This window comes from Oryzias melastigma, linkage group LG14 (genome assembly GCF_002922805.2).
Source record: "Oryzias melastigma strain HK-1 linkage group LG14, ASM292280v2, whole genome shotgun sequence".
NCBI lineage: Eukaryota > Metazoa > Chordata > Actinopteri > Beloniformes > Adrianichthyidae > Oryzias > Oryzias melastigma.
Genome location: NC_050525.1, coordinates 28,596,708 through 28,609,954, shown reverse-complemented (window position 1 = coordinate 28,609,954; position 13,247 = coordinate 28,596,708). Strand labels below are relative to the sequence as shown.

The following is a 13,247-nucleotide window of genomic DNA, read 5'->3' as shown; positions in this document are numbered from 1 at the left end:
GAAAATATTATGAAAAACACCAAAATCCTGTGGATGATTATATCTGTAAATAAATACTTTTTCAAATAAATGATTCATTTGTTTACTGTATGTTTATGTTCCTATGAAAGCTTCAGAAATCCCTCTGCTCTCTTGAGTCTACATCTACTAACAAAACTTTCAGGAAATTCTCTCAAAAACAAATTCTGAAAAAATTCCTTCTTTTTCAAGACTGTTTATGAAACTGAAAAGAGGAGAATCCGCTGGGCTGTTCTCCGTTCTCTCAGTCTGAGGATGGTCCTCTTCTGGATGCTACATGGAGACATTCAGAAATTAAATCCTAAACGTTTAAAAAACCTCATTAATTCTGTTAGTGTTGCAGTTTTAAACTTATTAAAGCTTTGATCAAACAAACAAAAGTCTAAATTAATGTTGGTGAAAGTGTTTTTGTGTGTAGGAACTCCAGGTTAGTTTCTTTAGAAAAAATGGTCAAAGATTATTTAAAGTTACAGAAAAAATAAAAATAAAATGGACCAAAATTACAAGTTAATTACAAAATTATTAAATAATAAATGATCATTTAAGACTCTTTAAAGAGCAAATAAAAAGACTTCCAGCTGCTTTTGTGTTCATATTTATTGAATCTGAACATCATCAACAACATCATGAAGACTTCCAGATTTTAGCTGCTTGAAGCTGAAACCTCAGAGTTCAACTTCCTGTCGTGTCCAGGAGCTTCTCAAGTCCAACTGAGACGTTTTAAAGTTTCATCTGAGACCTGAGGACTGAGGTGGTTCCTGGTTGTAGCCAGAACCCGAGTGGAAGCGTTCTGGAGGAACTGGATCCTTACAGAACCGTTTCAGCACTTTAACTTCAATCAGATAAAAGTGTAGATGAAATCTCTCCAGGTCACATTTAGACACCGGATCTTTCATTGTTTCTTGATCAAATACAGTTGTGGATTTATTTTGACTGTTCAAGTTCAAGACCTGGAGATCCAGAAATGTTTTTTTTTATTTTATTTTTCTCTGTTTTTTTTTTAACATTTGCTGTTTAAATGTTGATCATTTTTGCTACTATTAATTGCTGCTACCAAAAAAGAGAATCTCTGCGTATCGCCAATAATTTCCAGAATTGATTCGATTCAATTCAATTATGAGTTTACACATTTAGACACATTTGTTTATGCATTAATAATCTATAAATATCTTTTGAAGATTTTCATATTAATCTGATACAGTTCTCATGCTGTAAAACACATTAGTGAATTTATAATGAGACAGTGTTACATGGATTCTCAAACGGAGAAGCTCCAACAATTGTTCTGCTTCTCCTGGAGGATGTTTCAGTTTGTCCACTAGGTGGCGATCACGCTATAGCATTATTCCAGAAGAAGAAAGCATTAACAAAAAACAGTTTTAGACCACAAATAGTTACTTTAAAAGCATTTCCTTAAAAGAGTTTGGAAAATTCATTTAAAGATGCTCATTTATTCAGAATGTATGTTTAGGTCGCGTTAGCATTAGCCGTCCTATGGGAAATCCTATTATACGTTAGCATCAAGCTAGCATATTTTATGTGTTTGATCAATCTCTACTTTTATGGATCAATTATTGATCTATTAAGCTTAGATCCATTAATTGATTTTAATGACTCAGCCGTAAAAACTTTTTGTTTTAAGTCGACAAAAAGTCTGGAAAACGTCCTCAGTAACCAAAGATAAACTTTCACATCTTTCTCTAATGAGTTTGGTGTCTCCACCTTAAAGTGAATCGATCCTTTTCCCTGATCAGCCTGGTTGAAAACTGAAGGAAAACGGCTGGAGTGATGCTTAACTTTATTAGAAGTGTGAATCCTGTTTCCAGAATCATCTGGCCAAACAGGAGTCTGTAGATGAAAAAGAGTTTTGACTATAAACTAGTGTTTTTATTTAAAGAAAAATACTCAAACTCCTCATTTTATAAATGAATCTGCAGAATTGAAACTAATATTTCTGATTGAAGACAAAATAATAATAATTACATTTCCTGCACATTTTCTCTGCACATTTTGTTGTTGCGATCAATTCTTCATCAAATTATGTGATGTTATTGGAAATCTCAGAAGTTTATTATTGAAAACATGAAAAACAAAGTTTCTAACTCAATTTATTTATGGTAAAATATAAATTTTTAATTAAATAGGGAAACTGAAAAAAAGACTGTTTTCATTTTTTTCTGATTCAAACTAAAATCCCTTTTTACTGACTCAGTAAGGACCGGAACGGACTGGGTCAGAACAATCTGAGCTGGTTCGGTTTGCAGCTCCCTGAAAGGGCTTTTATTTTGAAATCAGTTCCTACTCCAGTTTCAGGTGAAACGTTTGAATCTTTCAGTCACAGAAAATCCGTCCGTTATTCTGGCCCCTCCCTGTCAGAGAAACCTAAAGTTCGCCGTCCGTCGACGCGGCGATTGACCTATTTATCAGACTGAAACCGTCGGTGGCTCCAGGGACTGGAATGAGGCCTCTGTTTGTTCAGCTCTGTTTATGTTCAGATCTTCTGTTTGCCTCCAGTTCAGGGCTGTGATCTTTTCTCCATTTTAGGGAAACGAGGCGAAACTCTGCTGTGAAGCAGAATTCAGACAACAAAAAAGTTCCTCTGTCGATGTTTCCAAACCTGTCAGAGAAGTTTGTTTTTGTGGTTTAGTTTCTCTGGTCAGTGAAGCTGCAGCATCAGGATGAAAACACGAAAACATCTCAGGATCAAAGTTTCATTTGACCTAATTGTTTTACATTCTAAAAAAATGCTTATTTTCAGGATTTTTTTAGGGTCAAAACATTGAAACTATTCAACCAACCAGATCTCAGTGTTTTCTTAGACATTTTTATTTTATTTTTTTGTTTGTTTCATTGTTTTTGTTGCTAACAACAACCAGATGTGTATTTTATTTTACTTTATTTTAATCTTATAGCACACAACAAAAAAATGTAATAATACTCTTGTAATTGAAAAAAAACAGTGTTGGCAAAATGTCTCGCTAACAGAAACACAATTAGCAAAAAACAGTGTTTTGCTAATAAAAAACACTGTTTTAATTCTAACAGTGTGAACAGCAAACAATATTAGCCAAACAGTGGTGCAACAAAAACAGCGAATAATATCGGAGCTATTCAGCCGGATTCCATCTCAGACGAGGAAAACAAAGACGTTCATGGATCTATTTGTCTTCAGGGGTTCATTCCAAGAAGCAGGTTTAACAAATTTAGAGTTCTAACCTGAACTCAGAGTCCACTGACTCAAAATTCTCAAACTTAGTTTTCGGCTTCAGAACAGCTGAAAATGTTTGATTCAATCAACGTGAAGTAGTTAGAACCACAATCAGGTGGAGCATTAAAAGTCCTGATCAAAGCAAAGACAGCACGATTCACCATGGCAACGGGAACATCTTTAGAGTTTCATACTTCGACAGAAATTGATGTGTTCCTACAATGTGACTACGAGCAGATTTTCATCAAGAAGATCAACATAACTGTAGCAGTAAAACAGAGAAAATATCTGCAATTAATGCGAACGTCTACATTTAAATCATTATTAAATAATGAATAAATAATAATGTCAGAAAGGTCATTCTGTCGCTTAAGTAAAGAATGGTTTTTGATCTGTCAATAATTTAACCAGTAATCTCCATAAGTGCATGAATGAATAAATTAATGATTTTTGTAAAAACCTGCTTCTTGAAACGGAGCCAGGTGGATGCATCAGAAAGGGGAGGAGCAAGGAGCTTGTGGCCCCGCCCAGCAGATTTTCTATGTGACAAATATGATCTTTTTCAAACGGCAATTTTTCTTCTTTTCCTGGTTCAAAGTAATTTGAATAAAAAAAATACTAAGAAATGCAATATTCTTTATATACGTCGTCCATCATTAGGAAAATGCCACAACATGATTTTCATCAGAGAAGGTCTTTACTAACAAAAAGAAATACAGAATTTAACCTTAATCATATATGATGATCTCACTTTTAAATTTATATTCAAACTTTTTTAATGCTTTTAACTCTTTGAGATGAACAAACGAGGACAGTTTCTCAAACTCAAAGTTTCTATTAAAAGTTTTCTGATGATAGTTTTTCATAAAAAACAAACAATTGTCTTTAAATATCCTGCAGATTGTGAGAAGACGATCTCTTTTTTACGTCAGTGCCTCTAAAAAAGTGTGAAAAATCAAATCCATCCATGAACTTCGGAGTGGAGGAGGAGCCTCAGACGTATCCTGTGACATCATATCCTGCGGCCGTCGGCTTCTTCCCCCCCTGAACTCTTTGAGCGTTCGACCCCGAGCTGCCGCTGGCGCTGCGGACCAGCGTCTGCCCCCTGCTGGTCGGGCCGACTCCCGCCTGCAGAGTGGGGTTGCGGTAGGTCTGGGAAGTGGTTCGAACCCCAGCGCCGGACACGCCGGCGACCACCGGGTAGGGCAGCCCCGCCCCGTGCCGTCTGCCGCGGCCGCCGTCCCGCTCCTCGCAGCACGATACGCTCAGCAACCCCCCGCCCAGCATGGAAATGAGCGCCGAGGCCAGACCCAGGTACAGGCACTCCCCCAGCTCGAACTTCATGCTGGCCGGGACGTTGGGCTGGTAGAAAGTCTGCACCACCTCGTGCGTGGTCCACGACACGGGGATGAGGGCCAGCAAGCCGGCGGCGAGGAACAAACTCCCGCCGGCACCGGCCATCCGACTCTTCAGGGCGCCCGAGCTGTCCAGGCAGACCGTGCACTGCATCCCCAGCACCGCCAAGAGGACGGCCAAGATGGACAACACCAGCGAGATGACCATGAGCGCGCGCGAGGCCTGCAGGTCGGAGGACAGCGCCAGCATGGAGTTGTAGGTCTCGCACTGGAAGGCCCCCGTGCTCTGGTACACGCACTCCATCCACAGGCCGCGCATGTTGGCCACCGCCGTCACGATGTTGGAGCCGATGTGTGCGGAGATCTGCCAGTACGGCAGGACGGTGGCCACCAGGGTTCCCAGCATTCCCAGGAGACCCAGGATGAAACCCATCAGCTCCAGAGCAGCAGACGCCATCGCCTCGCCAAGGAGATCTACGAAGAGACAGAAAAACGATGACCATCGCCGGGTTTGACCAAAACACAAAAGAGTTCATTAGAATCTCAGATGTTTGGGAGACGGTTTGACATCACAGCGAGAAGGCCCCGGTTCGAATCCCGGCTGGGACCTTTCTGTGTGGAGTTTGCATGTTCTCCCCGTGCATGCGTGGGTTTTCACCGGGGACTCCGGCTTCCTCCCACCGTCCAAAAACATGCTTCATAGGTTCATTGGTGACTCTAAATGTGAGTGAATGTGAGAGTGTATGTGTGTGATTGAGGCCCTGAGACAGACTGGCGACCTGTCCAGGTGAACCCCGCCTTCACCCATCGGCAGAGGGGTTAGGCTCCGGCACCCCGCGACCCCGGAAGGGAAGAAGCGGTCAAGAAGATGAATGAATAATCAAAAAGAACTCAACATTGCTACTTCAAAAAAATCCGATCAGAACCGGATCACAGAACTAAGCCAAGCTGTAAAATGAAGTAACTCGTGTGAGTTCAACAGTTCGCTTCTTCTCACTCCTTTCAATCAGTTAATAACTACGATATGTAACTAGAAAAGCTGCATGCTTGTGTGAATGCTTTTTGCTGAAAGTATAGTCTCTGAAGATGCTGAGGCTTTTTACTGAAAATTGTGACGCAACTTATTTCGATTGCTGAAGGAATTTGTTGAAAATGCAAAAGCTATTTCCAAAATGTTGAGTTTGCTAAAAGACTGGAAAGTTTTTTTAAGTACTATAAAAGAGCGCAGAGTTGACCTGAATTTCTGAAAAACTTGTAAAATTGCTTAAAAATCCCCAATACCTGCCAAATGTGTTTAGTGTGTTGCTTAAATATGAGCTAAACTTCAGATTAGTCCTAAAATTCCACAGTAAACTAAAGTAGCCAAAAACATTAGCCTGTTGCTAAATTAGAAGCTAAACTCTAAAAAAACGTAAAAAACCCCAAAATTAGCAAAAGCATGTTGCTAAAATATTAGCTAAACTCCAAATTTTTTGAAAATTACTATAAATATAATATATAGTTAATATACTTGCATGGGAGACTTTTGGCAGAATGAAATACAAGTGAGAACAACTTTAAAATCCCCTATGACCATTTTTTAATTAAAAAAAACATTCTCAGTAGCTTTTTAATTAGGATTATGAAGTTTTTAACCAAAATCCCACAATGTCTTTAAAAAGATGAAAACATACTCCATGAATATATTTAAAGGTTTGTTGCTAAACTACTTTAAATGTTGTAATGTAAAGACTTTCTCAGTCATTTAATATTGGGGCATATTTTGCTCAATTTTTCAAAAACTATAAAGTTTCTGAATACCAAAAATACAAGCAGTAATGTCCTGAACGAGATGAACGTTGAAGATGAAATCTCTGAAAATGTGATTGAGTTTTAGGGGCTGAAAACGTACAGAAAGGAGCAGGAGAATCACTGTAGTGTGAATGATTACGAGACATTCATACAATTAATCAAATGTGACAGAAATGAGTCTTTGTTTGTTTGTTTGTTTGTTTGTTTTCTAATCAATGCATTTCCTTATTTCTGTAACGTGAAACATTACTGCAAGGAAACATTCTTATATTCAAATATGTTGTTCAAAAATCCCAATAAGTTGCTTTATTTTACATTTAGAACCAGCAGATGTTTGTAGAAATCAATTATTGGAACTTTACACCATAAATCTGTCACAATATGTTTACAAAAAACACTTTTTATACAAATTTCTACATTAACATGTTTGTTGTTCAAATTAGCATTTTATTTGTAAGTAAAGTCTTTAATTTTCTAAAATTCAACCTTTGGCTGAATTTCGTTTCTTCTCGTGCTGAATTGGATTTTACCGTCCTGTCAGGAAAGAAAGTTCTTATCTTGTCATCTTTTTGTGGAATAAAAGTCTAAAAATAGACGCAAACTTCTGATCAAATAAACCCAATTTACAGAGTAATAATAACTCTAACGAGGAATAACGACATTAATCAAGCAGCCGTAGTTGATCATCAGGACATCATTTAACCCTTTCACTGCCCGCTCAACCAAACGGTGGGAAACGTTTAGAAAATGGGTTTTTAAGAAATATTGAGAGTGTGTATTACTCCCCAAGGTACGGAGCCCCTAAAGGGACACTGAAGACAAAAAGGGAAGGTTTTTTTTTTCAAGAATTGAAATAATAATATTAAAAAAAAACAGATATGCACCGGATAGTAACTGGTACAAATCAATTAACCAGAAAAAAATGTAATTCTATTTTTAGAAAAAAAAAAAAGCTACTATCTGGTGTGCATTAGTTACTAAACAGAAGTTTTTTTGGTAAAAATTAAAGTAGTAAAAAAAAAATCGATAGTAAAAGATGTACACCAGATAGTAATCAGTTACTAATCAAAATGTATTTTTTTTCTTGACTCCATTTTTTCTTTTTTTTTTACTTTGATGTCCCTTTAGGGGCTCCGTACCAAGACGATAAGCGGTAGAATAAAATAACTTTTTTGTGTAGTTAAAGGGTAAAGAAGACGAATCTGAATGTGATTTTTCACGTTCAGATCCATCAGTCGTTCCAATCACACACATGTCTTCATCTGATGGATTTTATCCACATTCTGGTCAAAAACCAGAACATGTCTCCATCACAGACCAGGAGCTTTACCTCAGAGTTTGGAGGTTCTGAAGCTGCAGCTGCAGTGGAGGACGAGGAGGGAGCCGATGAAGATGCAGGTTCTCCTGTGGTGTTTCTGTGGATGGATCCTCAGAACTCAACAGTCATGTCGTTTCTGGATCAGACTGATGGGACCAAAAGATCCAAGTGGGACCTTCAACTATCTGCTTGAAAAGAGCTGAGCGGAATGAGGATCACGGAGCCGTTCAGAGTCAGAAGTCCTGAGCATCGTCTCCGGATCTCTGCCTCTCATCTCCGTGGGCTCCGGATGCTCTCCTGCTCTGGTTTGAGCTCTGCGTCCTTCCTGCAGACCTTCACCTGACGCTCTGATAGTGACACGCATCGCAGAGATCCAGCAGGTTAATCATTTTCCCATCGCTCATTTCTCCTGAACAGACCTTTGGTACGGCGCCGGTCACAGCGCGACCCACAACCCAACAGTTCAGCAAAGGCCTGTGGGAAACCACACATCCTACTGTCACGGCGGGAAAATCAATTCCTGTAGAGAGGAAATCGTTTTTATTCCTGAGAGGATTCAGTCGCCAGGAGCCTTAAATGTTTCAGTTCTGTGTCTAAAGAGTCTCATTTGATCAAAAATTCAAACTCTTTTAAAATTTGTGGCCAAAATATTTTATTTAAAGGCAAAAAACCTTTTAGTTTTATTTAAAAAAAAGTATTTATTCATTTTATTTCTGATATAAAATCTCAAATTAAGAAAACATCACCTTGATTGATTAATTGGATTTCCTTGGTTACTCAGTTTTCTTTTTTTGTTAATATCATTTCGTTCTGCTTGAGTCAAAGATTCTCACATTTGATTTTTTTTTTACAATATTCTTGTGAAACATGAGCGAGCAGCAGGAAAACGCCACTTCTGTGAGCTCGCCACGCTAACCCGCATTTAAAACCTACAAACTTTAAGTAGCAACAAATCAAAATCCTCGAGAAAAGTTTAAACTGTAAAACGGACTAAAGGAGAATTTTTAAAGTAGAATCTCCACCTGAGGTCAAAGGTCAAGGAAACTTTGACCTTCCAGGTCCTATGGCCATCCCATAATAATTTAAAACGTCTTTTGGATATCCTAACATGTATATTTTGGTTTTTCTATTTTGAAATGTAGATTTTTTGATGGTTTCTCCTGCTGTGATGTCATCAGCTTTGGGGGCGTGTCTACATTTTGGACAGTTTGTGATTTTATTTTTGAATTTTTGCTCAAAGACGCAGTAAGAACAGGACTGCAGCACGACATTATAATAAAACAGAAATATTAGATCTATTTAAGATATTAACTATTGAATTTATTAGAAATTAAACTAACAATTAAGCAAATATATAAATAAACAAATAAATAATAGAACACAGTGCTCTCTTTATGAAACTGTAATTGCTCCTAATCATAAATAAACATATTTACATTTATACAGAATATACATATAACTCCAGGAACTCATTATATATACATTAAAAGTTCTTTATTAATAATCACAAAAATGTTTCTTATAAATATTGTTTTATTTCTGATGTGTTAAATCAAAATGATTTCTTTATTAAACTGCGACTAAAGATGTAGATGTTAATGTTTTTGTAGGCTTTGATTTTGTTTTTTAAAGGTTTTACACAAACTTTGCTAAAACAAAATTATTAAAAAATAACTCAAAGTAAACATGAAATATTTTGATTAAAACTCCAGATGTGAAAAACAGAAAGTCTAAAAAATCAAAACTGATTCCGTTTCTGTCTTACATAATCTGGTTGTAATTTACAGTTAATACATCAGAACTGCGACCAGAATAGTTAAAATTCTAACATGACATTTGAAAAGAATATATAATTTAATAAAAAATGCTCAAATGATCTTTTATCGTTTCAAACTGTTGTCTAATGTGACAAAAATAAAATAATTCTGATTAATCTAAAAATGTAAACACACTTAATTTAGAAAAAATATTTAAATATACCTTAATATGCTAAAAAAGCAGAGTTTTACTTTTCAAAACTATTTTTTTGTTCAAACATCAACATGTCCCATCAAACTTTTGTATTTACTACTTTATTTTGTTCTTAGAGGTTTTTTGTTTTTCCTGTTCAAAGTAGCCAAAATATGGTGCCAATATTAATTTAATTTAATCATATTTATATTTATCTATGTATTTTATCTATATTTATTTAATTTATCTTTTTATTTATTCATTTACTTACGTACTTCATTACCTTTTTCACCTTGTAATCAGTGATTTGTGTTTTTACTCATTTTTTGTTCTATTTTTTACTCCTCTGTTTGATTCATTTTAAACATATTAACATGTTATTTTTTTGTTTAAACATTTTTTTCATTAAATTATTGTTTGTTTTTGACATTTTTTCTCCTTTAAAACGTAATAATTAATTGTTTTATTCTTTTTAACTCAGCATCTTGTGTGTAATATTCTAAAAATGAGAGTCTTTGATAAATCTCGCTGTTACATGATTTTAATTGTCAGAATAATCATTTAATTTTGATTTTTCTTTGTAAAAATGCTCCATAACTGAACATAAACTTTAATCCAACAGTTAATCTAAAACATTCTAAAATATTTTTCATGTCACTTTAAGATTACACTGAATAAATTTGCATTAATAATTAAAGCTGACTCAGACTTTATCACATTTATCATATTTTTGTTCCTCTGGAGTTGATGTAACTCCTGATAGACTAAAACTCGGATGACGGAGGCGATACGTACCATGTCAGCGTAGTCCCAGATTACAGACAGACGTCTGCTTCTCTGAGAAGAGTCCTCCAGACTCTTCTCAGTTGCCATAAGACTGTCTTAGCGGTGTTGAGTCGCCCGCTCTGCTGCTGATCCGGTGGTCCGGCTCCAGCCTTCGGTTTCTAATCCTCCCAATCAGCCCTCACATGGCAGCGGCATCATAATGGGATTAGGGCGTAATCCATTCACTGAGAGGGCAACGTCCACACTCTCTCACACTGAGCCATTCTTATGAGGCACAGAGAGGCCTTATCTGGACGCCCTGCATATTAATGAGGCGGCTCAGGTCAGCCTGCAGCTCCGCACGCCGCCGCCGCTGCAGCTGGACGCCAAATTCACCCAGAAAAATCCAACCCAGTCAATCTGCAAACTGAAGATGCAGAAGGTCAAACAGGCGATGGAAAAAAAAGTTACAGCTGTGTCCGATCAGACTGATGAGACACTTTTGGAACAGACCATTGACTGTATATACTGTATATGACTGTATATGACTGTATATTTCACAGTCAATGGAACAGACCCAGCCTGAAGGTGCACTTTGTCGCTGGGACCAGACCACCTCCTTTCTTCCTTCAGGTTGTAACCCTCAGGTTGTGCCGCTCTTGTTTTCATATATGTATATTTGAGACATTAGGCCTCCATCCGGGCTTTGTAAGGTTGAGGACGATTAATAAAAAGATGAACACCGCTGGAGCCCCAAACTTCGCAGTCGAGAGTTTTTGTTGCCATCTTCTTTTTTTCTCTCTGCTGAGTTCCTGAGTCTTTGCTTGAGTCTTTTGTTCACAACCTGTGAACGTTACTTCTGGCCGATACAGACCGTTTGGGTATTGTTTCGATACCGATCCAATAACAATTATTATCACCGATATCGATACCGATATCAATATTTTTTGTAAATCAAAATTTCAGTTGTTTTTAATCACTGGGAAAAGTATTTTGTGAGTTTCCCTTTTTTATTACTTGATAAACATAAAAACAGAATCAAGACAATATTTAAAATTAAATGGAAAATAGTTTATTAAAATAAAAACTTCTTGAAATTAAATAAGAAGCCAAGAAATGAATGTAAATTCTAAAGAAACACGTAACTATAAAATAAAAATAAATGAACGATAAAAAAAAACTGTTAAAAATTTAAATAATTTGTAACTTCTTAGCCTTTAAATCGAATAATGAAACTGGTGAAACGTAACAAACTCAGGATTTAAAAGGAGTGGAAACAGACTGAACAATGCATGCATGTCGATATCTGAGGTCCGGTATCGATCCGATACCACCTAGAGATCGATATCGATCCGATACCACCTTGAGATCGATATCGATCCGATACCACCTTGAGATCGATATTGCCGATATTTTAGATCAGCACTCCTTTCCAGTAGAACTGGACGTCGTCTGCATAGAAACGATATGAAATGAACAAATCTGCTGTATTTTTGGAGTTGTCAATAAAGTTTTTTTTCTTTTTGAGCAGACTGATCCCTTCTCTAATTCTAACAGGAGTTGGAACTCTTGTGCCCGCTTTGCTTCCCAGTCCGGCTCAGCCTTCCCAGCAGCAGCTGCTGTATTTATGATTTACGTCCCGAGAGGTTTCAGGTTTTCTCCCTGAACGCTCTTTAAGTGTCAGTTATTCTGCAAACATGTCACAATCCAGACATTTTTGGGACAGTTTCGGGTGCTTCTGGCCCACATGCCGTGAGTTGAGTTATAGTGTTTCGCTGCGCTGGTCAGCGCTGGCTCCAGGAAACGTGGAGGAAAAAGCCGATTTCAGACGTTTGGCCGACCACACTGCGTCAACACCTTCATTCCTGGGGAAGGAAGGGCCAGAGGAAACTATGTGGGTAACGTCAAAGCCAGCTTCAAACGGAAGTGATTTAAAAAAATAGAATAAAGAGATCTGATGCTTAACTCCTGGGAAGAAGCAGAATGAAGAAGGAATCAACAAACTCATGATAAAGACGCTGCAGTGAGCGGTAAGTGGGAGGAGCTTCAGTCCATTCTTAATGCAGGAGTTTGTTATATTTCTGCACAAAACATCACAAAATCGTGTATATCAAAAAATATTAAAGCTGTAAGCGACTACAGCACTTCTTTAAAAATGTTGAATTTTTTTCCTTTGACCCAGAAAAAATAGCTGAAATATTAACTCCAAAATAGCTTAAAAAATCTTAGTGAATCCCAAATTACTCCAAAAAGCTTCCAGAATGCCAAGTTTTAAATCTTTAAAACCATAATTTTTTTTAACATAATTATGAATAATAGAAAGTCAGGAATATTATTCCAGAATAAATCAACTTAAACTTTAATTAACTTTCAATATTTTACTCTCCATAAAAATATTTTTTCTCAAAATAAAAGTTAGAAATAAGCCCAAGATAAGATCGAGTCATTAATTACAATAAAATAAAATGATCTGGAGGGCCGGATAGAATTACCCCGAGGGCCGGATCCGGCCCCTGGGCCTCGACTTGTACATTCTACAACTGATAACTTTGCAAAAATGTGGAGACCTGTTTTGGACCATGTAAGCGTTGATGTGTCTACTATTCTGTGTAGAGGCTTCTTATGAAATGAAAAAGTTAATGAAGAATTGAAAAAGACCTTATTGATATTGGATGTATTTTTTTTCTGTTTGTTTAAATTACTTTAATTAGTTTTTGGTGTGTTGCTGTGTGTTTTTATTCGTGCATATCTATGTTTTGTTTTCTTTTTGTATAAAAAATAAAATAAATACAATAAAAATTTTGAATTTTCTGTTGGTTTTATTTCCACACCAACCGTTAAA

At 36.8% G+C, this 13,247-nt stretch overlaps 1 protein-coding gene across 3 annotated transcripts; it reads right to left on the bottom strand.

Annotated features, from left to right (window-relative positions):
* Window positions 1–3,730: 3,730 nt before the first annotated feature.
* cldn2 (claudin 2) lies at window positions 3,731–11,180 on the bottom strand. 3 transcript variants are annotated; one of them, XM_024263588.2, is made up of 3 exons: window positions 10,436–11,180; window positions 7,703–8,210; window positions 3,731–5,055 (listed from the first exon to the last, which is right to left on the bottom strand). In XM_024263588.2, exon 3 carries the CDS (start codon window positions 5,036–5,038, stop codon window positions 4,220–4,222), a length of 819 nt encoding a protein of 272 aa, XP_024119356.1. In that variant the 5' UTR covers window positions 5,039–5,055; window positions 7,703–8,210; window positions 10,436–11,180; the 3' UTR covers window positions 3,731–4,219. The 3 variants fall into 3 exon arrangements, with proteins under 3 accessions (XP_024119356.1, XP_024119364.1, XP_036071001.1); XM_024263596.2 differs by having other exon boundaries at window positions 7,703–8,164; XM_036215108.1 differs by lacking the exon at window positions 10,436–11,180 and having other exon boundaries at window positions 7,703–8,742.
* Between the last annotated feature and the right edge of the window lie 2,067 nt (window positions 11,181–13,247).